This window comes from Strix uralensis, chromosome 10 (assembly GCF_047716275.1).
Source record: "Strix uralensis isolate ZFMK-TIS-50842 chromosome 10, bStrUra1, whole genome shotgun sequence".
NCBI lineage: Eukaryota > Metazoa > Chordata > Aves > Strigiformes > Strigidae > Strix > Strix uralensis.
This window is the reverse complement of record NC_133981.1, coordinates 24,786,150-24,813,999: the sequence shown is the minus strand read 5'-3', so window position 1 is coordinate 24,813,999 and position 27,850 is coordinate 24,786,150. Positions and strand designations below refer to the sequence as shown.

Sequence of the window (27,850 nt, the reverse complement as noted above, 5' to 3'; positions counted from 1 at the left end):
GAAAGCACTCCTGTTTGAGAGCGAAGGCTTGAATAGCTTCAGTGGTGGAAGTCCACAGGTGGATGAAAATAAAAACAAAATGTGTGAAAGAAGCATAGAGAGGAACAAAGGCTGGGAAAACCAGCCAAGCATCGGAGATGCTCCTATACTTATGGCTGGTACATTAGAATTAAATGCAAAGAAGTTAAAGACTTTCCACTTAATAGGTACAACAGTAAGAATTACTAGTCCTTGTGGGACAGACGGATAGGTCTTGAGAAGGTAAATGATAGCTTGTTCCAGGTAAGACATATGAGAAGAAAGGCCTCTACATTCTCTGAAGTTCAGCATGAGGTGAAACGCTCGTTAAATAATGTCTGTGGTTGGAGAACAAAGGGCAAAGGTGGCGCATGGGCTGCTGGGCGTTCAGCACTGACTCTGCGTGTAGGAGGAGGCGCTGACAGAAGTTTGCTTGGGGAAATAACAAAACTATCTTTAATATTGCGTGACTTTATTTGTCTAATTTTCTGCTGGTAAAGCGTACAACCATCAGGAGTTCAAACATATGTCTTGGTGACTGCTTTATTTCTGAAGGTGAGGTGGCAGTTGCTTCTGACTATAGCAGGGAAAAACTTGTTAAAAATCAGAAGTGACATTTGGGTGAATGTGAAAATAAGTGACATCACATTTTTAACAAAAGGAGGAAGAGCAGCAGAATAAGGAAAATCGACTTCAAAAAGGCAGATTTTGACATACTGAAAGAACAAGTACAAAGGATCTACGCAGAAACAACCTGATAGATGGCATGCAGGGGAGCTGGCAGTCACTAGCAGAGACTGTTTAAAGGCATGCCAGGCAAACCTGATGCAGAGGACAGCAAAAATCTGATACAGCTGCCTCAGGAACTCTGAGGACATAAAAATCAGTGGAAAAACTCAAAAGAAGGAAACGTGGCAGATGACTGGAGGAGCAGCCCAAAAGGAGGTGAGTGGAGCTGTTCAGAAAGGTAAGAGGTAATGTGAGTTACAGCAAGCAAGGGAAATGAAAGAAGATAAAAATACAGTGGAAGAAAGAGAGAGCAAAATTACAGGTAAGGTATTTCTTGGGAAAAGCAAAAATGGATCCAGAGATGACAACCCCTTAATGTTTACTTTGGATCAGGTATCACTGAAAAGTTAAGTGGTTAAGTGGTTAATGCAATGAATTTTCACATGGGACTAGGATTGCAGCCTCGAATAAAGCAAGAAGATCACAAATATTAAGATAAGTTTGATTTCATGATGAAATTCATCCTAAAGCACTAAGGAATTAGCTCCGCAATATTTGAACCATCACTGATACAGCTTCAGGAGACTGTGAAGGGACAAGGGAGGTCTTAGAAGATGGGAAAGGGCAAATCTAACCTTAATGACGGAATAGTAGAGAACCTCAAGCAGTACCAGAATGAAGATGCGTCTCTGATAAAGAGTGTAGGACAAATGATTAAGCAATCAGTTTATAAAGAAGGCATATCTCAACGTAGGATGAAACAGAATTGTAGGCATGGGAGGGAACTGTTCTGTTCTGCTACTAGTAATATCATGCCTGACTTTTTAAAAGCAGATAAGGTACACATGTGAAGGGTGGCCCAGTTATGCTTGATCCTGCCTCTCTCCAGCTGTTCTGAATTTCCTTCCTCTTCCACATCTCTGCAATTATGTTAATTGGATTTAATGATTTAGCTCCCCAGCGTTTTATCATGTGACTTTAAAAAGCGATAATATGATTGCAAGTCACTGAGTGAAATAAATTCTCTTGTTGGGATGTCTGGGTCAACACCCTGTGTGAGAAGGGAGCCCAGTTCTACAGATGAGGCCAATCTGTGTAGTGTTGGATGGGGGAAAGTAAAACCTTGAGATGACGGGGACGTTGATAGCCATGGGAAGCAGCAGAGAAGGTAGGTAAATTTACTGTCGCTGTGCCAGAGCATTAAATTACTATCATTTATTTAGGCATCTAACACAAGAGACAGCAAAGTTACAACAAGATAAGGAAACAACACCCATACTGTTTTTGTAAGATTGGTGGCTCGGTTCCCTCTGGGACTGTGCTTAGTTTATGATGACTGCACCCCCTGGAGTTAGCTTTATTGCTCATGTAAACATTATTTATTGTCAGAAGGAAAATAAGTGCTGTGCAGGAAGGAGATGAAAGCAGCTGAGAATCTAAAATAGGCATTTAAAAACTTGTATTTATTAAGTTAACCCTTAAATTTTTGCCAGCCAGTGGTTTCAATGGATTCAGGCTCCCATTTCTGCTACAGAAGACTTGTATTTCCTTGTGTATTTTATGGAACTGATGGCTTGCACTTAAAGAACAAGTTAAAGTGCTACCAACTACATAAACAAGCCCAAGACAGCCCCCTCCCTGCATGGAGGCTTATAATTTAATTGATGTATGTTACAGTATGACAGGATAATCCTTCACAGATTTAAAAACTGGCAACGGTGTTTATCAGAGCAATTGCTTCTTTGCATTCGCTCACCTGGTATTTTGAAACTGTTTTTCTAGAGCAGGCAGCTCTGCTGAGGCTGTTAATCTTTGACTGCTTGCAGAAAACCAAGACGGTTTTTAAGATCTTATGCTAAATACTAAAGAGGGAATGGTTTTTAAGCCAGCTGACATCCTATTTGCTATAGGAGGGTATCTGATCTTTACTTCCTTTTCAATGAAAATCCATTCTTTGAAACAAAGGAAGGAACGCATCTGCCATGCTGGAAACCTGGAGTGCCTGAGCCTGGGCAGTGCCGAGCACTCTGCATGGGAACCTTCTGTAAGTCCTTACAGAAGTATCTGCTGTGGGGAACACCTACTTGTATTTGTGGGATATCACAGAGTATAGTGTTGCCAGATCCTGTGACTTTTGTCACAAGTCTCATGATATTTCTTATTAAACCACAAAGGGTAGAGTTAGATGAATATGTGAAAATCACAGCTTCTATTTAAAAATAAGTAAGTGTCTCACACTTGTATTTGAAGGGAGAAGTTTCCGTCCCAAAGTGTCAAACAACAGAAAAAACACAAAAGTCTTTTAAGTTTCTTTGATGGTAGTGACACGATTTGGGGGAGGGCTGACTCATGACTCATGAATACCTGAAGTTGGCAAATGTATGTATGACCTTGACACGTCTGCTGTGTTTGAAAGCAAAGGACAGACTACATTTTGATCTGGATGGAGAAATGAAGGTTGGGATGGACATCAGAGTATCTACCATAGAGTTAACATTGCTTTCAGGGAGCCTTGCACATGGATTTTGGCCATGCAGGCTTTCTCCTGGACACCTGCCCTGTGGGTATTATCCTGGAAGTCTCTAGAGATGCTGGTGTCCTCAGCATGTTCTGCTGCTGTCAGTCTAACTTTTGGTTATGGGCTAGTATCGTTCAAGGTTTCCATGAGAAGCCCACGACCCAGAGAAGAGGCAGGACTGCAAAACTGATGGGGTGTGACAACCTGCAGGAGGTGACTGATACCAATCTGAAACATCACGACACAGGAAAGCAAGAGCCCTCTGGTTACACCAGACATTGTCTGTAAGAAGAGGATGTAAATGGCTGATGGTTTGGGGTGGAGAGGAGGCAGAGATCTCTAAGAATTTTGTATCATCCCAGTCATCAGTGATGATTTGGAAGCAGAGTAACTAAATGAATCTGCTGTAACTTGTTGTCAGATGTAAATGGCTTTTGCAACTATATTTTTTTAACAATGTCATGCAGTACAACTTTTTAATAACTTTAATTAAATAGTAGATGTAATTGAATCTTTTGTTTGGAAGGACCAAGAAGAAAATTTGGCAACATGCCAGCTTTTGAGATGACTTATAGTTGCATCCTTTCATAATGTTGATAGCTCAGCAAGCAGCTGTTAAACTGGGGTACATATTTTCTTTCATGTAGGGATTTCTTAAGTGTTCTGTGGAAGTTTCAAGGAAAATCCACATAAACGCTACCTGATGACATCTGATATGGTTTACAAGTTATCTGCAGAATTTGCACTATATTTAAGTACCGTAGTGTAGTAATCCTTGTGCCCAGAAAAAACACCTGAGGAAAGAGTAGGAAGCAACGTCACCATGAGCACCTTGCAGGCGGAGGACCTCCAGCCAGAGCTGGGACTTGCATGCTGCTCTGGCTTGCTTCAGAAAGGTGGCTATACCAGACTGCATCTATAGGACTCTTTCATCTTCAGTAAATTTAGAAATTGTTGAGAAGTTTAAGAATTTTTTTTGGTTTGGGAGTAGGATAGGGTAACTCACAGATAAGCAAAAGTCCAGAAAAGCTAGTGATGTATGTTTAAAATATCCTTGGGACTTGTTTCACCTCCCCTTGGGCCCATTTCCCCACAAGAAGCCAGACCACAGGCAAGAGCCAGATAACAACCTCCAACAGGCGTAAAGTGAGGTTCCTCTATGACATTTTAATAAACTTGCTGTGTGGTGGAGCAGTACCTGTCAGATTTAGGGTGGTATTTTGAGCTAAACCTCATAACACATGACTGTGTAAAATCTGATCAAATCCTGTCCCCCTAAAAGTGACACAAGGAACCTCATTTGTTTCTTCCTTCAGTAACCCGAGCAGGTGATCTTTTCTACCTATTTTTTAGGGACTGTTATGAAAAGAGAGACAATTGACAGAGCCACTGCTGAAAGGCTCTAGTACAATTATTCCACAACCAATAGCCATTTCTATTGTCAATGCACCCAGACGGTATCAGGTGGTGGGAGCACTGCTAGCACCCTGCACATCAAGATGTTTTCAAAGCCAGTCTCCATTCCTGGTAGCTAACGCTAATGCAATGGTGGAAACATGAAACTCCTCTGGCACAGCAGCAAGTGAGGCAGTGAAAGTTCATCTGGTGTAGAGCAGAGCAGAAGCAGCTTGTTCCCTGGATCCCTGATGCTATACTTAAGCGTGTGTGTGTTCAGACTTCTCATGTGTTTCAAGGTCAAGGTTATATGGAAATGCTCACAGTAGTGTTTCCCACTACTCCCGTAGGAGGTATGTTGCATCTCTGAGCTGCGGTCTGTGGCGGCTTCTAATCCATGTCCAGACACTGGCCTTTAATTCATAAAGCCCGTGGGCTGTGTGCTGGCTGCACCCCATCCTTTCTGTCCTTCCTGGCCCGTGGTGGGCAGGTGGGGCACTGAGCTGGCAGGGTGGTAACTTCCATGTGAGGACACTGGAGTCAAAGTGGCGTTGTTCTCTCCCTGGAGCTCTGTTGAATGTCAAGTTTGCCCAAGATGTCAGCTGTTTATTTATGCATCTATTTTAAGAGGAGGAGCTCAAATGGCTTTATTTGCTTCCTGCCTTCAAAGGATTTCAATGTTTTGGGTTTTTTAGAAAAAAAAAATGGTTGAGTATTTTTTCTCATGTGTATCATTTGATTTGTACTTTACAAGGGATCTGAATAAGTGTGGTTTTGATCATGTATGTGAAGCTGAATGTTCATTATCCCATGTACAACCTAACAGCCAACACAGTAACTTCTGTAATATTTATCAAGCTGATTTATGATCGGTATACACGGGATTATTCTATATGCTGACTTTTCCATTGTGTCAGGAACAAGAGCTATGCAATTTTCCCATTATCTGTATCGTCTTCTTGGCTTACTAACGCTGTCAAAATTTCCAAGGATAGGGTGTCATACAGCAGAATCGGGGTGCATGTAATTCACTCATGTAATGAATACAAGAAATTTAAACTGACCAGGAATTTCCAGAGCTGTGGATGCTCCAGGCTATGATTTCACCCAAGTCAGTTCTGTTCACATCTAATAGTTTGGCTTTACTGGTTGGGAATAAAGAGCTGAGAACTTGCAGCACAGCTTCTGCCTTTGTGTTTGGAATCAGAGAATAGTTTTTCTTCCTCTCCTAACCACTGAAGAAATAAAAGGTGATTATACCAATAATAATGCTATGGCTATATAAATAAGACTGGGAAACTACCCATTCTATATGCAAAGAACTCGTAGAAATTAGAAGCACCAAAAAAAAAATCCCATAACTTTGAGTAAACAGCCTTGTATTTACACATCCCTTAAACCCAACAGCAAACTGTCGCTGGCTCCCAGGAGGGAAGGAGCAGCCCCGCATCTGCAGTGGTGGGGTCTGTGCTGCCGGCAGCCGTGACCCGCTGCCACCCGCCAGGCCTCTGCCAGCTGCACCCAGCCCGACCTGCTCCTCCCGCTGCCTTTCACTTCTCCCGCTTGCCAGTGACCTCTGCTCGGCCAGGCAAGGACGGCACTGCCCCACTGCTGCACGGGCACCGGGCACAGCCCAGACCTGGGAAACCTATGGATGATGCTCTACAAGACATGTAAGTGCACATTTGTCATGAGAACTTGGGCAGAATGACCGGTTTGAAAAGTCCGGATCTGCAGGAACAGAAGTGCGGAGCCAGGAGGGGCAGTGGCTGTGACGTGAGTGGCCAGCCAGTCGCTGCCTTCCCATTATTTTCTCCTTCTTAGAGTCTGTTTTTATAAATGATTAGCTAAAACTTGCTGAAGGGAGCTTAGTGTGTAATCTGAGCTTTTAAGAAATATTTAATTCTATTTTCTTAAACACAAAGAAAGACTTTGTTAAAGGAACTCCCTGCACTATCTGGATTTAATTTGTTCCTAAAGAGATCCAGTCCTCTTCAGCTGTGGGAAAATGAGAAACCATATTGTCATGTAACAATTAACAGATAAAACAAGAAAATGCTACATGCTGATGCTGCCAGGACAAGGGTAATATTTAGTAAATCAAATAATTCACTCAAATAAACAAATCAGTCGGTTTATCAGGGAGGAAGCAGGAATGGCTTTTGGAATTAGCTAACCAGGAAATACATCTGCTCTCCTTTAGACACTGGGAAATAAAACATTGTTGGGCATGTCACTTAGCTTAGCCACTAAATTAAGAGATAGAAACCTGAAATGAATCACAGAGTTCCGGAAACAAGGCGGGCTCTGTCGGCGCGGCACGCCTGCCATCAGCAGGCAGCGAGGGCTTCGCACAGTGCCCCTCGCTCCGGGAGCCGTTTGAAAATCAGCATGAGGAATTCCTCCACGAGCGCGAGGCTTTCGTGGCGCCGTTTGCGTGGGGCTCAGCGCTGTAACCAGTACCGAGCGTGTGTCTGCCCTGTACGTCTGTGCCCTTTGAATGTCACGGGTCACACCGTGGCAGGGCATGCGGTGGCCCAGCTCCGGCCAAGCGTGTGCCTCCCCAGGGACGCGCCCCACGCGTGCGGATGGGTGTCCCCTCTGTCCCCTCTGCCGTGGCCGTGCAGCTCCCAAGGACCTGCCTGTCCCCGGCAAACCTAACAGCGACAGGGCTGCAGAAGTCTGGCGTGCCATGGGCATGAGGAGGAGATATATTTAACCCTTGATTCCTGTATCGTTTTCTGAGTCTACAGGACAAAAATATCTCCAGGCAATGTGGCACTGTACACCACAGCATTCCTGAATGATTGATTTTCACTTCTATTTCACTCACAGTGCTCGGAAACACCGTCTGCTAAAAACATTTAAGATTTATATTAGAGATTTCAATCTATACCACATTGAGATGACCAGGTTTTCAATTTTGTGGTTTAGATTCTGGTAGAGATTCCAGGGAAACTTATTAGCAGTGAATTCACAACGGTATAAAATGGTCATAAAAACAAATCCTCAGCATGCCATCCTACCGCTGCTTCTTAGTACTAGGCAACACCTCTTGCTGTAATATTTTAACATACGTATGGAATGACCTTAAAAATATATGATGAAAGGACTTATAAATTTACAATTTCCTTTCCACAAGGTGCCTGTTTCTGTTACTGCAATACATTGCCAAAAATCACTCTGATACAGGCATGATGAAGGACTCCATGTGCAATAATAATAATAATTTTAAAAACTATTTTCATGCTGTTCAGAAGATCCGGATTCCTGAGGGTAAATGGAATAAACTCAGGATGTTTATTAATCTTCCCAAGGACACGCACCATAAATGTCACAACATTTGACAATACTAAAAATATTTCAGTGAGGTTTTTCCCCATTTTTCCCTTACTGGAGATAAGGAAGCTGCTTTCATTTGTAGTACGGAGGTAGAGGCCAACATTTTCAAGAATAAATGTGGGGATGCAGGTGTCTCCTTTGTTAACAGAGGTGCATATGATCATGCAGGTCGCAGCAGCTCTGGCTGTGCTCACCAGGAAGGTCTCGGCAGTGAGCTCCTCGGAGCGCGGCACAGAAAGGGCAGGGGTGTGAGATGTGGTGCTGGGGTGGGACGCCGCTATCTTTGGAAAGCTCTGCCAGGCTAGAAACTCCACCCTGGCAGGGAAGGCCAGGCACCGAAAAAAAAGGCAAACATATCAGAGAAAGAAATGACCCAGAAGAGGCTTCAGGACTGTGTGGCTAATCCTGCCAGCCAAAATGCTGCCTCAGGACATGCTAGAAACAGGCCCCAGTATGCCCCAAGCACCATCTCTGGGGTTGTGCTGGGTGTGACACTTCCTCCGCGACACCACGAAGTGGCAGCACTCGCAAACTTCCAGCAAACTCTCTTTTTTCGTTTTTTTTAACTCTCGAGCTAGCTGGAGCTGTCTCTCCTAAGAGGGTGTACAGCACGTAACCAAGTGCAAAGTCAGGTCCTCACTAAACCCTTTCTTATCTCCCACTTGGCAGCTCGTGCAGCTTCAGGATTCCTGGCCTGTCGGTCAGGACACGCCGACTTCCCGCTGCGGTGCCGCAGGTTCCCAAGAGGCCACACCAAAGCAAGGGGCCGTATGCTTTATTATCTCCGTTTCACCAGTCCCGGTGTATTGGTGTAGCTTTTCCAGGTGCTTGGGTTAAGATGGCACGGAGACAAAACTGGGCAAACCTTTCAGGATCTTGTGGACTAGCGGTCACCCACACAGTGGTCGTGTTTTCTGGGTAAGGGCCCGTCTTGGTGCTCGGGGACCTGCTACTTAAGAGAAGCAAAGTGTTTTAGTGTTTGTGTGAGGCAGTTGTGTGCTTGAAGTGTTTTATGTGCCGGTCTGGAGGCAGCTTGGCCTGCTGTGATTTTAATCTCTCCGGAAGATTTCTGTCCCTGTTCAACATAACATTTTCTTCATGGTTTCAACACAAGTTGTAATTACAAATCACCCTGTGCCTTTGCCATACTATAAATCTGCCTCTTCCAACACAGAAAAAAAAAAATAGCAGTTTACAAATGACCACTCAAATACTACCATTACTGACTTCATTAACTTATAATAGGCTTCTAACACAGCCTGTTTACCAACCTGCTCTTGTTTGAGAAGGTGGATGTGTGTCTCTTATCCCATGGCAACATAAAAACAACCCAAAACCCACTTATCTTCAGGCTAGGACTATGAGAATAGAGTGGTGGTTACCACTTAGTAACCATGCCTGGTTAATGGCATGGTTCACTATAGAGTCAACTACCAACCTGAAGACTTTTTTTGGCCTAAAATCATGTGCTACAGGCTAGCATTGCCCCACTTGATGTCCCTCCTCCTTTTAAATGGAGGTGTGTCATCAATCCAGACCTGGAACAATACTCTAGGGTAGGAGCAGAAGCCAACTAAAGCCCTAAGAAAGAAGTGCCTTCTGATCAAACCCTCCACAGAGCTGCAGACTCTTGCACTATCAGGAAATAAGTTACTAGCACTCCTTCAGGAGGACAAATATCTACATTGAAAAAAAAAATTATTCTGATCCTAGAAAGGCTGACTGAGAATAAAATAGAAGCAAAGGCAAGGCAAACCAGGTTTTAACTGTTTAACTAGTTAGAATTATTTTTTGTATTGAAGTCCAGGGCTGAACATGAGATGCTAGCATAAATCAAAACCAAGCAATCTTGTCTTCATTTCTACATTATAGAAATACCAGATTTTGCAGTAAAAAAATAAGTCTGCAGTAATAAATAATCTCTTTCTTTATCACAATTTGGGAAGCTAAGGGTCAGCTTCGCTGCTCTGCAGCATGTATACCTAGGAAGGCACACTGTCCTCCATACCTCGCTGGGTAATTAAATGCTGATGCATTTTTTTGCAAACGGGAGTTTTTAAAATGGACAGATTTCCTTGTACTTCTCCCCTCACAAAGTTAATATACGACAGTTAATTAGATGTTTCTCTGCAAGCCCTTCTCCGAGAGAAGCTGTCCCCGCTCCTCGGACTTCAATACCCGGCTGTCAGATTTGCCTCCCCCGTCGCAGCTGCGTTTAAACAACCGTCTCCAGTGCTGGGGCACAAGAAAAACTAATTCTGCCGTGAATGGCCTCAAAGCGGGCGCCGTGCCGGCGCACTCCCCCCCACCGCGCTGCAGGGCCGCGGCCCGGGGCAGCCGCATGCGGCCGTTCTACGGGAACGAGCTTCCCGCCGCGGGGCACCCGCCGCCACACGGCGCGGGCAGCCCGGCAGCACCCCCGGCGCCGCCGCTTCCCCCCGGCGCCGCCGGCAGCGGCCCCTCGGGGCCGGGAGGCGGTGCCCCTGCAGGCCGCACCCGCCCGGCCCGCCTCGGCCCCGCCGCCATCCGCAGCAGGAAGGCCCGCAGCCCGCCGGCGGGCGCGGCCGCGGCTGCCATGGCCGGTGAGTGCCCGGGGCGGCGGGGCGCGGGGAGCCCGGGGCGGCGGGCGCTCTGCGGGGCGGCGCCGCTTCGCTCGGGGGCCCGGGACCGCCGCCGCTCGGGGGCTGCCGCGCAGTTCCGCCAGGGCGAGTGTTTTGGTGCCTTCAGCGCCCCGTACTCGGGCCGCCGCCGGCGCGGAGGGCGGGTTGAGCCGCGGGTCCCCGGGGCGGGTGGCGGCGCCGCGGGCCGGTAGTGCGGCGTAACCCCGGCTCCGGCCGCAGCGCCGCGGCTCGGGGCTGGGCTGCGGGGTCAGGGCGGGCAGGGCCGGGCTCTGGGGGCGGCAGCCGGCAGCGGCCGTCGGGCCCGGGGCCGGAGCGGGGCGCTCGTGTCCTCCCGCCGAGGGCGGCGGCTGTGCCGGCCCTGCCTGCGGCGCGGCCGGGGCTGGGCCGGATCCCGCCCCTTGGCACGGAGCCGCACGCCGGGTGGCACCGGGAGAAACCTGCTGGTGCCCGGCCTCCATCTTCTGCTCGTCAGGGCTCTGCCTCGGCCCCCGCCCGCCAGCTCCCCCGGTACTGCCCGCGCTGGTCTTGGTGCGGAGCTTGGAGCGCCGGGAACGTGGGTCAGCTAGTGCCACGCCTGAGTAGCGAGAGCACTTTAGTATCTTGCGTACTGTTTTATTATTTTTTCTATTTTTAAAAGATATTTCAGATAAAGATGAGTTACTGAACGTGCTGGGAAAGACTCTTGGTTTCTGGTTACTGACTTGCCAGTAGCACCAGCATGTGGCAGTGGGTGAGTGTGGCTGGGGAGGGGGCACGTTGGCTTTCACCTCGATCGCCGCTTCCAGCCCAGAGGAGCAAACCAGTGTCTTTTCATCGGAGGTGCGTTTGGTAACCAGTGCAACCTGATCACCTTCTGTGCAGCCAGATTCCTTCTCAAATCCTCAGCATCTCTTTCTCGGGCTCTTGAAAGGGAAAAGCCAAAACCTGAACTAGTGTTAAGCTTACGTTTTGCTGAGAGACTTTTTCAGCTCTTTCCTGAGATGCTCTGGCAGGGAGTTTGTATGGACACGTACAAATGGCAGGTCACATACCTTCAAGGTTTTGGTTGTCGGCTTGCCTTTATAAATTTTTATGAAAATCATCCAGGAGTTTTACAGGGAGTTGCAACTTGGTTTTGTGTTGCACAGCAGATACCACCGAGGTTTCTGGAATGGATGTTTACAAGTTACGTGTGTTGTTATGGAGAACGTCAGAGGGATGTGTTGGGGTTTGTGTCTGTTGTATTTAAATACATCTGCTTGTGACAATCCTGTCATTGCTTGGTAAATTGAAGGAGGCTTTTATGGGGAAAACAAAAGATGGAACCATAATAAAGATACAGTGGTGTCAGAGACAGTATCAAGAGTCCTTATGTAAATATTGCTGGAGTTATTAATTGGGCAGGTCTGCCTGCCTGACTTAAGGCAGTTGGCAGCATTTATGCTTCTGGGGCCCAAGTGTGGATGAGAGCAATTATATGTCACAAAATAGCGAGGATGGGCTGATCGCAGCCTATGAACTTGAAATGCAGCTGGATTTCTTCATTTACTGTAATAAATATGAAGTGGCAAGGCAGACCCCAGCCTAAGGTGGCAGGTCCCAGGGGCCCATGTGGTTTTATCCAGAAGGGCAGCAAAAGTAGATTGCAGAGGAGCTTATGCAGGGGATGGCGAGAGAAAAAATCCCATTTGCTATTTCTTGTACAGAAACAACATGAGGTCTTTTATGGTAAGAATAATTAAGCAGTCTTAAAATTACAAAGGGGTTTTTGACAGCCACTGTAAACTGAAAGTTATGTTTGGTGTTATCAGTGTGTTGTGCCGGTGGCTAGTGACACCTTTCAGGGACTGGACGCCTCACCACAGGCGTATGGAGCAAGAGTGTCAATGCCACAGCACTTGTCTGACGTCCTGGCTGCAGCCGGGGTCTGGTATGCCAGTGCCCACGTTAGGAGCTGTCTCTGAAAAACTCTCTGTGAAAACACTCTGCTGGTAAATTAGGGAGAGCTTTGGGAAGGGTAGCTCTGTCACCCTTGACGTTTTCCCTGCAGGTGCTGTAGAAGACAGTCTGGCACGTTATGGTTGCATATGAGTGTTATTACTTCCAAGACCAGAATGTATTTCAGCAGCCTGAAAATGGCAGCACTTAGTATAATGGCTGGGTCATTGTGTACCTATTGCCAGAAACCTAATTGCCTATTTGGAAGGAACAGTAGAGATGTGTCATTTTATGAAGAGTTGCAATGGGGATGATTTTTACCTGCAGGTGAAAAATGATGAATGTGTGGTTTAGTTACGGTCATTTGTTGCTTGCGCATTTATCATCACTGATTTTATATATATTATTCTCTGTTTGAGGAGCTGCTGGCTACAAATAACCAGTAATCTCTTGCTTTTCTCTGATATCTCTTCATTATACGTTCCTTCCGTGTGTGTGGTCAGGTGCAGGCTGGGTATGTTAGCATGGTGTGCGTACGCTGTATGCCAGAGGCCTTTGGTCCTTTGGATAAGAGAAAAAAGCGGTCGTGTATGATGTGTTGTGGGCTTGTAGTAATGATAACATGAAATTATTAGTCATGTTTTTTCTCAGCTGTCAAAGACGGTTCCTGAGTTTCCTGTCAGTCTCTTTGACAAGTTTGTTTTCCCTGAGTAAATACAGACCTTTTGTTAAGCAACCTTTAGGTCAGCTGTGGTGAGGTGGTACCCAATCTCAGCTGTATTTGCTGTGTCTCTTAGTGAGGCTGAGCTCAGTCCACTGCCAGCCCTCCAGCTGTGTCAAAACCTGCAGACTCCTCTACTGCAGCTGCGGGTTTGGGCAAACTTGTGGCTGCGGACAGGGTTAAACCCAGTTCAATTAACGTTCTGGTGGAGGAGAAGGTGTAACTGCAGTAACATCAAATTACCAGTTCGGAGTTGGGTGCAATCCCTGTGCAGTCTGAGGGCGTTAAAATGCCTGGCAATGCCACGCCTGTTTCTGTTACTTTAAAATGTAAATAATGGGCATGTTCAACATTAAAAAGCTGCTGTTCATGAACAGTCATTATAAAACCTCATAGCATGAGCATGTTTATAACTGGGCCATGACTGACAGTGCATGGGAGCGAGTCTGTGCCATAACGAAGCTGCTGGAGCTCCTGGGGCAAGCTGGGCCCGGGAGCATTGTGTGTTGGCTTCCAATGCACATGCTGTGCTTTCCAGATACCCTTATCACGCCAAAGCAGGGTGCCATGTTCCAGCTGCTAGGATTGGTGGGGCTTTTTTTGTTTTCTTTAAATTTAGTAGCTGGGGCACAATTCTGCAGTGGTGGGCGGTGTCGGTGGGAAGTTTCACTTCTCTGGTCTACCAGAAGCCTGAAGGCAGTTCCTTGAGTGGTTTGGGCAAAGATTTCTCAGAGTTAGAGGAGAGACGAAAGATTTCAGAAGAGAGAAGTGAGATACTGGAAGGGTGAGATATTTCTGCTCTGCATTTATTGAGCTAGTGTGTTGAGCTTGATAACTGCTCTTCTGGAAATTTTAAACGTTGCACCCCATCCTAAATACTGTAATTTGGAGGAGGTGAACGTGCAGGCAGGCGAAATGTCTCTGTGGGAATGGGGAGGAAGCAGACTACTTCATGGCACTTCTTAAAAATGGAGCATCCCATAGGATGGGAGAAGCATCTTGCAGATGCCTGAGCCAGGCCTAAGACCTGTCCTTGGCAGGCACAGTAGCCAGACAGACAAAGAGCATTGTCTCATTTTCTTCTCCTTCCTTTTGGCTTAGATGGGAAGAAAACGGCCACCCCTGAAATCTCAGAGAGGCTTATGCCCTGTAATACTGTGCACCCGCGTGCAGGTTTCAGATGGCAGCAAAAAGCCCTCAGTAAGAGTGGTGATGGTTTAATGAGTGTGTTTAAATGAAAAGTGCCATGAGGACATGGAGTGCTCCTGACTGCTGAGAAAATGATCTTGGCTTAAATTTGATCCTCAGTTGGTCATAGTTATCTTCAGTGGTGTAATTGCTGCATGCTGCCTGTGCCGGGATGGGTAATAACATGGCAGCAACAGAGCAAGAAGCAGGGAAGGAGGTGACACTTTGAGCCTGCTTTTATTTTACTTTGTATACTCGTTCTGCCAGATTCTTGTCATCCTTTTAGCACTTGCTGTGATTCGTTGTTTGAATGTCACAATGTTGTTTGAAGTTTAATTGCTCTGCTAGCTGTAAGACCCCAGTTTAATGCATGTTCTTTGTAAGTTTGCAGAAGGTACAGAGTTGTTGGTGACACTGAGAATCACTGCAAATCACGTAGCTGAGGCAGAAGGAGGAGAAGGCTGCAGGGAGTGTGGCTCTTCATTCCCCAGAAAATATTTACATGAACAGACGCAACTTCACAGTCTCCTGATCCTTGCCTCAGCCTTTTGTGCATACCAATGAGTTGATTTGAAGAGGAGAAGTTTGATCTCAACCCTGAATCAGATAACGTGGAACTTCTTGCAAAAAAAGGGAGTTGCACAGCAAGTATGTCAGGGCAATATGTTTCTGACAGTACACTAAATAAAGTTGCCTTGACAGCGAGCCGTGGAAAAGTGAGGCATTAGAAACACATGGAAATAATATGGTGTTTGTATAAAAAGTAAAAATGTAACTGAAATCCTGTTGTGCCTATAGAATCACAGCTCTCTGCGCAGTATCAAATGCGGTATGTTCCTGTTTGAATAGGAGTGACACTGGCACTGGAGAAGTTACTAGTGTGTGGTGGTCAACTAGGAGATTTTCCTGAACCCTTTCTTGTAAATGCTGTTAGTGCTTCACAGATACAGGAAAAGAACAGCGTAAAACAAAAAGAAACAATCATGATATAGAAAGGGCAAGGGCTGTGTGTAGGTGCAGTGCATCATGCCAAAGTTTTCTGGCTCTTCATTCGTTTATCTTTAAATTACAGGGCACAAAGGGCTGATGGTTGTGTATTTTCTGGTAGCAAAATACCATAAAACCTATGCATTTGCTTTAAATGGGGAATGTGATGGGGCTCGTGGTATTTTGGTTTTGTTTTCTATGCTGCTCAGTTATAAAGTGCTGTACTGACATTTTAACACTTATTTCAGACATGGTCATAGACATTCTCTTTCTAAATCTGGTAAGGGCACAGTAACCTGTGGAGCCACTCTGTGCCTGTATCTTAATCTAGGGACTGTAGACAAGCAGCTCTAGGGAAGTCTGTGCTCCTGCAAAATCCATTGCTGTGAAATTGGAAATGGTGCCTAAAACAACAGCAAGTCTGGATTTGTGTATTTGCAGGAGTTTGGGTTAATAGAAAAAGATGTGGTTTATTTGTACCTGTATTTGAGTGTACTTCCATGGTAAAAATGTACTGCTTTTTGAGTGCCCTTTCTCCCCGCTCCTACGCAAAGCGATGGCAGAAGTCCTTCCCTAAAAGACTTCATGGCTCTTTGGCAGAGATGCTGTTCCTGATGTTCCAGTTCTGTTTCAGTCTGGGCAGTTTCTGCTGGGCAAGTTGCTGAAGTCTCCCATTAGACCAGAGACAGCAAGAAACTCTGGGAGGGTTGGGTGAAGTTAGGGCCAAATCACTGCAGGTCAGCCAGCCCCCAGCTTTGCCTGGCTGTGCAAGCACTGTGCTGCAGTCATCAGGTGCTAAGCAGCAGGCAAAGACCAGCCTTGTGCTGTGTACCAGTATCAGTAATGTACGTAATTTGAAGCCAAATTTACGTCCTTTTACCGTTCTACATCAGAGAGAACCTCTCTCTGTGAAATACATATTCCCATCAAAAAATTTATAAAACACATTACTTTTAAACTCCATAATCTGACTTCATAAATGATCGAAATTTTATCATCAGTGATTTAACAAGTTTAGGACTGTATTTGATTAAATATCCATCAGTGCTTGACATCTTAATAATTTAGAACCTTCTCCCTTTGGAAAGAGAGAGGCAGCACAAGTGACCAGCCAGGAGTTAAGATGTAATTTTATGTGGATGGGTCTTCGGAAGCATGTGGCTGTGCTGTGTTTCCCTAATAGATAGTTGAGCTTTCTAAAATTACATGATGGTGGTAATTTTATTTTAGCTAGCTAACTACTGTTAGGAAAATGAAATGTACAGAATTTTAAAATGGCTTGCTAATTAACTGCTGTGCTTTGTTCTTTGTATTATTTTCTCTCTAGATCAGTCGTATTGTCATCGGCTGCAGCACGACATGTACTTTCTTACAAGCAATAGCCGACTGAATGAGCAAGTGGTTGATAAAATTATTCTTCAGCTTAACAGAGTCTACCCCCAAATTCTTACCAATGCAGAAGCAGAAAAGGTAATTTGATGAATTTTACTATATCTCTGAATGTTGCATTCTTTTTGCGGGTCAGTAGCTCAGCTGCCCTCTTCCCGACTTGACTCTTGGTGCCACATGAAGCCAATCTTCCTCACCTCTTGCTTGCTGACCAGTTGTATCTGGGATCTCGTATCAGAGGAGAAGTCAGAGGCCTGGCGTGTTCCCTGTGCCAAGTGGTTATGAGAGATGGCCCCTCTTTGGCAGCAGCTCAATGCCATGGGCCCTGCCGTGACGGCTGGTGCCGTGCATGCAGAAGAATGCTCTAGAACTGCTCTGTGGGCAGGATTGCACCCGTCGGGTGACCAAACGCCCTGCATGCCTGCCTCCTCACGTGAGCCTGCCTGGAGTGTCGTGTCGGATGACTTGTGCTGCAGCCAGCTGTGTCCACAACATCATCTCTGTTAACTTAATCTGATTAATGTGATTAATAACTGAGTATTGGTAGAGAAGGGGGGCATTAGTCCCACCTGTGAGTGTGGGAGCTGTGGCAAGTGAATGCAGTTAGAAACATCTTTCAGTGGTGCTGCTATGTATGAAGGAGGGCCACCCTCCCTGACATGAAGCTTTCAAAAATGGGTAGCTGTTTTTAGGGAGAATGGTATTTTAGACTTGTGTGGAGTGAAAGTTAAAGTCAGTTAAAAGCTTCCCAGATCCTACTTAACAACAGTTTGTACTTGCCCTCTGCTGACTTCATTGTTTGCACAAGGCTCAGGGTTTTGGCATATCACTATCTTAACATTAGGAAAAATAGGTCTAATTCTGTCATAACCAAACTCTGTGGGGATGAATAGTGTTTTGGTGGTGTAGAGCAGTGCTAGATCATCAGCTGAGCCAGTCTAGTCACTCAGTTGTGACAAACAGTGTGACATATCACAGAATCACAGAATTGTCTAGGTTGGAAAAGACCTTGAAGATCATCCAGTCCAACCATCAACCCAACATTAACAGTTCCCAACTACACCAGATCCCTCAGCGCTGGGTCAACCCAACTCTTAAACCCCTCCAGGGATGGGGACTCCACCACCTCCCTGGGCAGCCCATTCCAACGCCCAACAACTCGTTCTGTAAAGAAATACTTCCTAATATCTAGTCAAAAGACATGTCTAGACATGCATAATTAAAGATCATCTCATTCCCTCAAGAGCTTCAAAATAAATACATAAAGAATCTGTGAAACATAGTTTGTGACTTCTGCACTTAGGAGACAGAAATGAACAGCTTTTGTATAGTTCTGTCAACTCTGTTGAGTGTTTAGGAAGCTTACAATCTCAGCTATATCTGGTAGACCTTGGAGGGATTTTGTCAGAATAAGGAGTGTTGTATAAGGTGTGTTGCATTTCTGTCTCCCTAGAGCAGGAATTGATCCTAACTAAGTATAGTATAAAAGTTATCTACTGTAATGGTCTGAAATATAATGCTGTGCTGAGAATGGCTTTGGATGTTTTCCAAATAAGCTGAAATCAGTTTGATGTGTGTCAGGCTAAGTACACATTTTCATTCTTTTTGTAAGGTCTCCTAATTCACCATATTTTGGCTACAGAAAAAAAGTACTTTCTTCTGCAGCTGCTTGCCATGTTGCCAGAGTAATGAGAATTCGTACATGTTGCACTGGGTGCACAGCAGTTAATTGTGCTGGAAACAATAAAACATGTAATCTTGGGATGATGAACACTCCAATATTGGGACTAATATAAGCAGTATAAAGTACCTTTTTGGGTGATCATTACGAGGCAACTAAGGGAAAACTTGAAAACGTAAGACTTTATAAAGTTTTGTTGATATTTTCTATCACCAGCTGTCAATCAAATTGTAGCATAGCAAGTATCATGTTAGTTTGAATGCAGAGAAAACATCAAACGCGGAGTAGCTGTCACTTTATCAGGACAGAAAAAAGAATGAGGGAAGGCAGAGGCAATATGCTGTCCCTCAGTCAGTCAGTGGTGACCAGATGGGGCTCAGTGCCTTGAAGACTACTGTGCAATGCATGTATGTCCCTTTTAGGTTCCCCTATTTTTTTTGGCCCGTTCTTTTAGCAAATATAAAAGAGGCTCCATATCTTCACTCCCTGGCATACTGTAAAGTGATGTAAAATTCATCTCCAGCTGTTGTAATCTCTCTTCTGACGAGTGCTTTTCTCTTACAGTTCAGGAATCCAAAGGCATCACTCCATACCAGACTTTCAGATCTGATAAAGCACCTTCAGAAGAAAGGAGACAGACACTGTCAAGAGTTTTACAGAGCTCTACAGATCAATGCTGAACAGCTGTATAATGACCTGCCAAGCAGGAAAATCTTGAGTAAGTTGATTTGCAAGTTGATTGAGTTGTGGATTTCCTCATCAAAGTATTACAAAACCTCATTTCAGATGAGGTTTAGGTTATTTAAGTAACTTTGGGGGTATACCTTAATTCCTTCTGACTGGAATTTTCCTAAAGCCAAAAGGGGATTTGAAGGGGATTTGACTGCATAGTTCTTGTTACTTGTTGACTGGTATGTGCAGTCCAAAACTCTTTGATTGGTTTGAAATATGAAATATGTCTTTATTAGTTTAAGTGCAACATGTAAGACAGCAATATAACTCCTGTGAAGTACAATTTCTCTTTTCATAACCATTACTTCTTAATGGCTTGTTTATTTCCTCTGTGTTTATTCTGACTTGTAGAACGTAAGAACATTACAAAGCTCACATTTGTTAAGCTCAAAACTCTGGTGGCCCAGAAGCTTGGCTTCCCCTCAAACCATAAATCTCCTAGTTGTGTCTAGTTTAACGTGAAGCGAACATTCGTAGGCCCTTGCAATGGTGAACTGTGATAAATCACTTAGGACTTGTTTTATGCAGCTGATGGGCCTGACTGATGTCAATAAAGCTGCCTCCCAAATATACATTTATTTACTTCAGAAGGGCTGGGGCTCAAAACAGATTTGATTCTATACTGCAAAGGAGCTCATTTCTTTAAGGAAAAGTATCAAGCCTGACTTGCCAACCTGGGGTAATGCTTGCTTATGTGTTGGTGTTTCTTTCTTTTTTCTTTTTAAAAATTTTTTATTTTTTCTCATCTAACAAACTGGAGAAAATAACAGTGTTCCAAATGGCTGGGAAATACGTCAGGCACCCTGCATACTGAAATGCCTTGAGGTTGAGGGAAAACTCCCCCATTTAACTTAATGAAGCTGCAAAGGGACTGCAGTTCAAGAAGTTCTTATAAAGTATCTAACAGCACTGATGCTTCACTGGTCAATTCATTTCTAGTTGCAAGAAACTCCACAGTTAGGTGCCAGGGGAAATTTCAGACACGTGGGTCAAACTCCAGTGAGATTCAAACCGTTACACCAAAGTCCACAGGTTTAAAAAAACCAGTTTGACCTCTTTTATTTCTGGAGTGAAAATTGCATGTAAAATTGTAATTACTTTTGAAGATACTGCATTGTCTAGCTTTGTTTTACCTTTATTTTGAAGGAAGGGGTTTATAGGTACCCAGCACAAATACGTACCAGCAGAAGACTGCACCATTTTCCTGTCTGCCCAGGGAGGCTGCAAAGTTAGCCCAGGTCTCCACATCCATACCTGAACCCTCTTGAACAGGGAGAGTCTGGGCCTATCCCTGCCTCAGAATCTCAGATGAGCACAAATCCCAGTTGATTCAACCTGGCAGCAGCTTTAAGGCAGTGCTTTCAATCTGATATTCACCTTGCAGAAGTCATGCCTTTTGAGGGAGCAGGCTCTTAAATCCAATAGTCTTGGGTCTATTGTTTTCACTTGGATAGAGCTCAAAAGCAACAGGTTTTTCTGCCAGGCTGACTAGAAGGCAGCAGACAGCCTTTATTAATTAAGAGGAACTTATTAAGTCTTAGTGTAGTCACTAAGAATAAAACTTCAAGAGTGTGTTAATGGTTTTAAGAGTTTAAGCTCTGTTAATGTTCAGTAAGACCTTCCACAAGCCATTTCTGAAAATGTATCTTAACATACATGTACAGGTAGCCAAGGCCTGACTGCCTCCCGTATAGATGGTCTGAATTCACTTGAGTACTAGAAATAGTAGAGCTGTGACCAAGTTCATCTGTACCCATAAAACTCACATTGGAAGTTCTGCAGATATTGTGAAGATGAACTCTCACACTGTCTCATGCTGTTGTCACATCTGGACAAACCAGCTGAAAGGAAACTTGTGTAGGGTGTCTGCATGATGCTTTCATTTTTAGCTAGAGCATAAATGTGCTCCTCCTTGCACCTGATTTATGTGGCTACTTCTGAGAGCTTTTACATGGGTAGCCCCATGAGTAGGCAGGGTTAGGGCTTCTCGTGTTCAGACTGTGCATAACAAGTACATGTGCTAGAAGTGCTTCACAGAAAAAATAGAGCTGTTTGTGGTGCCTGAAACTGTTTTGCTGCTGTTGCATTATGCAAAGGGACTCCAGTAACCATCATAAGTCATTAAAGTCTCTGTATCTTGGTACGCTCTCTTGTGTTACCATCCTCAGGACAATGAGAATAATTTAAAATAACTGAGTTAAAATACTAGTACATGCTGAGATTCTGCAGTTTCCTTATATTGACCTGAGAAGGAAATAACGAGATGATGTTTGCTGCTTTTTATGAGTTCTGTAACTAAAACAGATGTCCGCATTCTGGATTGTATAGTCGATCAACATCTGTGCAGCATTTTAAGCTAAAACCAAAACCAACTTTATTCTTCAGGAAAAGCTCCCTTTTCAATATGAGGTATTATCTCTCATTTAAGTGACCTTGAACATTTTGAATATTAAAGGGATTATCCTTCAGACCTCTCACCTGTGAAATTTTATGTTACTCAAATGTTACTTATAGCAGTAGTTGTTAAATTTGTCAAATTTAGCACAGAGCATTTACTGATTTGACAATAGAATTTGTAAACATGAGGAAAAAAGGGAACCCCTAACATGGGGACTTTGTTCTAAATGCAGATTGAACTGAAACAAGCAGTGTTATAAACACCTGGAGAAATTGTTGGTGAGGACACTGATGAACTGGCCAGGACAGATTTCTATAATAGATTACATGCAGCTATACATATGAAAAATGTTTTCTACAGAGGAAATCCTTTGAAAGATTTCTTTTTCATTTTAAAAACAACCTTAAAATTTGCACTAGAACAAAATTTCCTTGCCTCGAGTATAATACTGCAAGTGAAATGTTTAGTAATGGCTCAGAATTCCCACTAGAGGGTGGGTAAGGCACACGGCACGGGCAGCTTCAGAGCTATAAGCCAAACAGGATCTTCCGAGTGACTCAGAAAATGTTTTTATTTCTCCCAGTGCTGACACAGACTAGAAAGATAAAGGATCGGATCAGCCCCACACAGCAATAGCCTGACAAAGGTGCAGAGCTTTGGATGTGCTCTGCTGTGAAGTGTGAGGATTTCTTAGCTAGAGCACGTCGGGAGGACATCCCTCCGACCGGGCAGGCTGGGTAAGCTTGCCGCGGGTACTGAGTGTGCCGTGGATGCTGTGCAGCAATCCTTTCTGCTTCAGCGACTCTCAGGCTTTGCAGCAAAGTGCTTCAGATGTTTCTGTTCTGCTTGAATGCCACGCCGTGTCACCCCACCGGGAGGGACGCAGTTAGCGTGGGAGACGGATGTTCACCCGCTAATGTTGGCTGACAGAAGGTCCCTGTTGCAGACTTGGTGTACTGGGCAGTTTTCCAAGGCACCTCACTTGGGTCCAGATTGTCATGTAGAAGAAGGAAATCAGTTGAAACCAAACAGTCTCAAATTATTCCCTATTGACAGCCAAGTTTGGAGCTCTTCCTTTTTTACTTTTCTCTTTTTTTTTTTTTAACCCCCTTGGACACAAAGAGGTTTGACTAAGAAAGTTGTTTTGCAGATTCGTGATACATTAAAGAAAAGTCATTCCTCTGCCATTTATGGTGACAGCGGTGTTCTTTGGTGTAGCCCACATATTCTGCAGACAATGTTATCTCCACGTTCATATGGCAAAGGCACCTCTAAAAGAGCTGCAGGTCTTTCTGTTCAAAGCAGAAACTGCTTTATTGCTGCTAACTACCGAACACCTCGTCTTAAGGTCAATCTCCTTCTCTACTAGAATTTGCAGAAAGATAGAGGCAAAAATTAATTGTGCCAAGTGTTAGCACATAGTACCTACAGACTTTCAAAGAAGCTGTACATGTCTTTAGCTGAGATCAGAATTTAAATAAATAATCTGTGCCAAGCAGTTTGTTTCAGGTGCTTCATCTGCCAGATATATTCATGCCCAGAGATTTACTGAAGAACAGAAAGAACGGTGATGCATTAAATTACAGGGGTGTTTTCAGATTAGCACATATATTAACAAATAGTTTGTATTTATTACAATAAAAACTTCTGGCATTATGGAGGGATTAGCTCCTGCTTTCCTCACTTGGGAAACAAGTGTAATGTTACTTACATGGTTAGGGCTTAACCAGATCAGAGATGTTGCTGCAGCTATTTATAGCTGCATTCAAATGACTACATGCCTATGTCTTTTGATCAACATATATCCAGATGTAACAATAATAGCAATGATTTACCTTTGGAGGGGTTAATATTTTATGTCAAAATTGGATATTTTTCTGAAATGTGTTGTTTAGCACAATTTTGCATGTGCTGAGTATGTTCGTTTGTTTGCTTGAGCTGAGTACTAACTTTTCATGTGTTGCTTTTATTTCTAGAAACCACAGATTCCACAGAGATAGACACTGACAAGGAGAAATATATGCTAAATGACAGGGGTAAATAAATGCATACAGTGTCACCGGATGGAATGGCTTTTCAGATTATGATGCAATTTATTTTATCATGTAATTTGCATTTCATGTAACAAATAGTTTGTTTTATGATGTCTTTACTGTCACAAGTTAAGTGGAATTAATGGAGGAAAACGTACTGAACTGCTGTTGAGGGAAACAGTGCCAGGAAATTGAAGAGACTGTAGAGTTTAATCAATATTTACAATGGTATTTTTACTTACACTGTTATAGCTAAATTCTTCATTTCCTATGATTTCTTCAATGCTTGAATAGTAGGGTCTATTCAGCTGCTTCTGCTGTCAATTTGCATAAGGCCATCAATAATTTTTTTATATAACTTTCAAAACTTTTCAATTTTTTAAAGCTTTCAATAAAAAGACTAGAAAGGAAGATGAGCAAGGTTGAACTTAAATATATTTTTCTTAGGAAAACATGTTAATTTTTTTCCCCTTTCTCTGTTCAATGCCCAGATTACAGAGGCAAATATTTTATTCACTGAAAGATATTTTGAAAAGAAATTGAAGATCTGAAAGAAAGCTAAAGAATTTTCAAAATTTGTAATGAACTATTTTATAATTTAAGTTTAATTGATACTTTATTTAGAAATTTGGATACAATTGTGAGAGAATAAAAGCGCCTTCTATCAACTATGCCTTTTTGCCAGTTTTCCCCTGACAGAAAACTGAAATGAGAGGCAAAACCACCATTTAACTCAATGTATATTTTTGCCTGGGGTGTTCTTACTTTGAATATTGAACCAAATTGCTATTCAGATTTTTCACATCACTGTTGCTGACTGCAGCATAACAGTACAGGAAGAATAGAGGAAGTGCTTGGAAAGAAGAAAATTAAGTAATTTCTATTCTTACTTATGCTGATGAAAGACCTGGCCTCAGAGTGGAGGTTGTCCGGCTGCTAGCCACCCTCGTTGGAGACTACAGCCGAAGGAGCAGCCAAGTCCTTGCTCCTTTGCTGTTTCTCTGATGTGCTTGTCCGTGCGGTCAGCTCCACTAATTTGTCAGTCTGCAGTACATTTGCCCTTAAATTGACAGGTGCAGTTTAATTGTAGTAAATACAAATAGAATGTTAGATAATAAAGAAGCAGATATAAATCTTGATGAGGTTTTGTCTGTGGATAAGTAAGAATTAGAAACGTTTTATTGAACATCAATACTGAACATCAGCATTAAACTGCATGTAATTCCAGGCAGGCACACGAAGGAAATGTTTCCAGTGGGAGATTTGGTTTAGGTGTGCATGTGGCTCTGCGTTTCAGCTTCCAGCAGAATTGTAAACAGGAACAAGAATATTTGCTCTTGTCATGAAAATGGAATTTGTGGAACATCTGTGGGGAAAAAACAAAACCCTAAAAATCTGCTTCTAAGGGACTGCAGACTATATAATGTACTCTAACCCACAGGCAGTGCGTTGGCCCAGCGGGGCTCTTTATAAAGTAAAATGTTACGCTGTGTGGTGAGGTCCCAGCAGTCTGGTTAGTATTTTGTTGTAGTGTTTAAAGGAGGTTTTGCACAAAGTTTTAGAGCGAGAAAACATCTAAGGAAGCTTTCATTTAAATTTCATAGGACATAGCTAGATGAACAGAGGCGAGTGGTGATTGGTGTCAAAGCAACTGTAGTAAAAATTAATTAGAGTATAGTAAATGTGCTTCATAGTACATTAGCCACAGAACATACATAATTGTGAATGTGTTAGCTTCATTTGAATACATTTAATTATGCATATTAATAGCAATCGATGATTTATGAACGGAACTAAACTTCCACTGCTCTGTTCTGTTGTAATGTGTTTCCTTTTTCATTTTCTTTAGGTCCGGTGTTCTTCCTTGCTTGTTTTAGCGTTGCTGCAGGATTTGCGTTATTTTGGTATTGCTGTAACTCAGGTAATCTGCTCCAGTGATTTTTCTCTTGATTGCCTTACTTTAGCCCAGGATGGGAGAGCAGCGTGTCTCTTGATCCAACATCTTACTTAATAGAGCAGGTCAAGGTGTCATCATTCATTAATGAGGCTAGGATACAAATTGCACTTCAGACATGCCAAGGTATAAATAATGGATAGTTTGCCTACAGATGATGCCACAAATAGGGGCTCATTTTAAAGACAGTAGTCATGTGAGCTCCTGTTGCTATAGCAATGGGTCATGTTCCCAGCAGTCATGAGACATATCCAGACCTTCTGGCTTCTACGTCCGTTGGGAGCTGGGTGAAGCATGACCAGTGCCAGGGCCGGAGGACACTGGCTCAATCTGCTGAGCCCAAGCAGCTACAACCGCTGCCTCTGTTGCTGGCTCTGGGTGTTAGCTCTGTCGGCTCAAAGTTGTCTGCTTCGTGGCAGCCGGCAGAGCAGAGCTCCTGCTCCTCTTCACTGTCCTCCCTTCCACTCACCCAACGTTACTGTGAGAGCGGCAGCTGTTAGCAGAAAGCGCGTTGATGTGTCCCCATGAATCAACTTCAGCAAAGCAGTGAGTCACTGCTAGTGGGAGAGATCCAGGGGGAGAGAGTAGCTGATTCAGAAGTGTCGCTTTCTTTCAAGTCTTCGCACGGTGCTGGTGCGGTGGGAAGTGCCAGTCTTCGCGCAGGGGATGGGGAGCAGAATCCAAACTCCATGTTGGTTTAGTGCCTTCTGCTCCTCATACCCTGGTCACAGTAGACACGGTTGAATATTGTTCTTTACTGTTTTTTCCCAGAGCTGTAGGCTACAGTAGCACCAGTTCATGGATATTTCAGGTGATGTGGGAGTCTGGGCCGTGTTACCATGGAGTCAGGGTTTAAGGCTAAAAGGGAACCATTAGACCTTTGAGGCTAACCCACGTTTCCTTAGCTGCCATCACTTTCCTTCATCAGATACAGTCACCAGCATTTAATGGAAGCATTTTCAGAAAAGCATTCAGGGACTGATACCAAAATACCGGAGAATCCATCAGTTCCCTTGATTCCAGTTAATTGTCCATAGTGTTAGAAGTGTGAGTTTCATTCTCAGTTTGAACTGGTTTCAGCTCCAGCCTATCATTTTTGCTAAGCCTTTCTCTACCAGACTGCAGAGCCCCTTAGCCCCTTCTTTCTGTGCCAGCTGACATTTCATATTTTATCCCCGTGGATGTCCTTGTGCCTCAAGTCGGCTCTCTGTCTTTTTTTTTTGCTAAAATTACCAACTAATCTCTCCAAGTCTTTTGTTCCAAGGCTCTTTTTTCCAGTTCCAGGTACCTTTGCAGTATCTCAATGCCCCATGTGTAACAGGGCCACCAGACCTGGATGTAGTGCTGCAGGCTTGCACCATGTGGTGCCGTGCCCAGGTGTAAAGCTGCCCCCTTACCTAACTCAGTAATCTCCTCTTCGTGTGTCTGAACTTGCAGCGATGAATCTTAACAGATTTGTCATTATCCTGTCTTGGCAGTTGATGGATACAATATTGAAGAAAATGGGCTTTCCTGTAAAGAAACTTTTTTTATTTTGGTTTTTTTTTTTTTGTAGATGCTAGCTAGAATGAAATTTAACAGTGTTCACTTTCTCTTTTTCCTCCCATCTTCATTCTGTTTTAGATACGAAAGTCATAGGAAGAGCCAGGAGAATCTTGGGCTTCTCTCCTATTATCATAGGAAGACACGTTAGAAATATTTGTATGTTGTATTTGGAAGACGTATCAAGAAATTAAGGAACAGCTGCCTCTTCACTTGTCTGTACAGTATACCTGCCAAGGGAAGACAACGGTGCATGAATATTAATGTACTATACTCTCATACCAAAGATTTTATTAACTAGCTTCATCAATAATTGTGTTGCCTCAAGATGTATTCAGAATTTCAGCTATGTATGTCCTTCCTTATGGGAATGGACCATTTATTTTTATAAATGCTTATTTTAAAATATTTATCATTTGGAGAAAAAATATTTTTAATACAAACTTTAAAATTATATCCTAAGTGATCATGGGTCTTAAGCCATGTTTGTGTATGTGTTTTATACTGAAATGAAGGATCACAACTGTTTAAAGAATGCTAGCCTGTCTTTTGTGATAATTAATTTAAGAAAAGCACTTAAAAACCCACATGCACTCGAAGCCTTACTAAGAAGTGGATCTCCATCTCAGGATTGTCTGTTTTGTCTAGATCCTTTGTATTTACTGCCTGAGCTCAGGTCAGTGCT

The 27,850-nt window shown here is 43.7% G+C and overlaps 1 protein-coding gene across 8 annotated transcripts; it reads left to right on the top strand.

The window, feature by feature from the left end:
* Window positions 1–6,216: 6,216 nt before the first annotated feature.
* Window positions 6,217–27,700, top strand: CARD19 (caspase recruitment domain family member 19). Of its 8 annotated transcripts, none has more exons than XM_074879841.1 (7): window positions 11,366–11,442; window positions 14,841–15,097; window positions 16,764–16,906; window positions 19,071–19,224; window positions 23,613–23,672; window positions 25,519–25,590; window positions 27,247–27,700. In XM_074879841.1, exons 3-7 carry the CDS (start codon window positions 16,796–16,798, stop codon window positions 27,357–27,359), a joined length of 510 nt encoding a protein of 169 aa, XP_074735942.1. In that variant the 5' UTR covers window positions 11,366–11,442; window positions 14,841–15,097; window positions 16,764–16,795; the 3' UTR covers window positions 27,360–27,700. The 8 variants fall into 8 exon arrangements, with proteins under 8 accessions (XP_074735939.1, XP_074735947.1, XP_074735940.1 ...); XM_074879840.1 differs by lacking the exon at window positions 11,366–11,442 and adding an exon at window positions 13,913–14,045 and having other exon boundaries at window positions 14,834–15,097; XM_074879838.1 differs by lacking the exons at window positions 11,366–11,442; window positions 14,841–15,097 and adding an exon at window positions 6,217–6,333.
* Window positions 27,701–27,850: the final 150 nt, after the last annotated feature.

Excerpts from the sequence above, each read along its gene's own strand:
- CARD19 (XM_074879838.1), top strand. Across the intron at positions 16,907-19,070 it reads CCAATGCAGAAGCAGAAAAG|TTCAGGAATCCAAAGGCATC; the intron begins GTAATTTGATGA and ends TTTCTCTTACAG. Across the intron at positions 23,673-25,518 it reads ATATATGCTAAATGACAGGG|GTCCGGTGTTCTTCCTTGCT; the intron begins GTAAATAAATGC and ends CATTTTCTTTAG.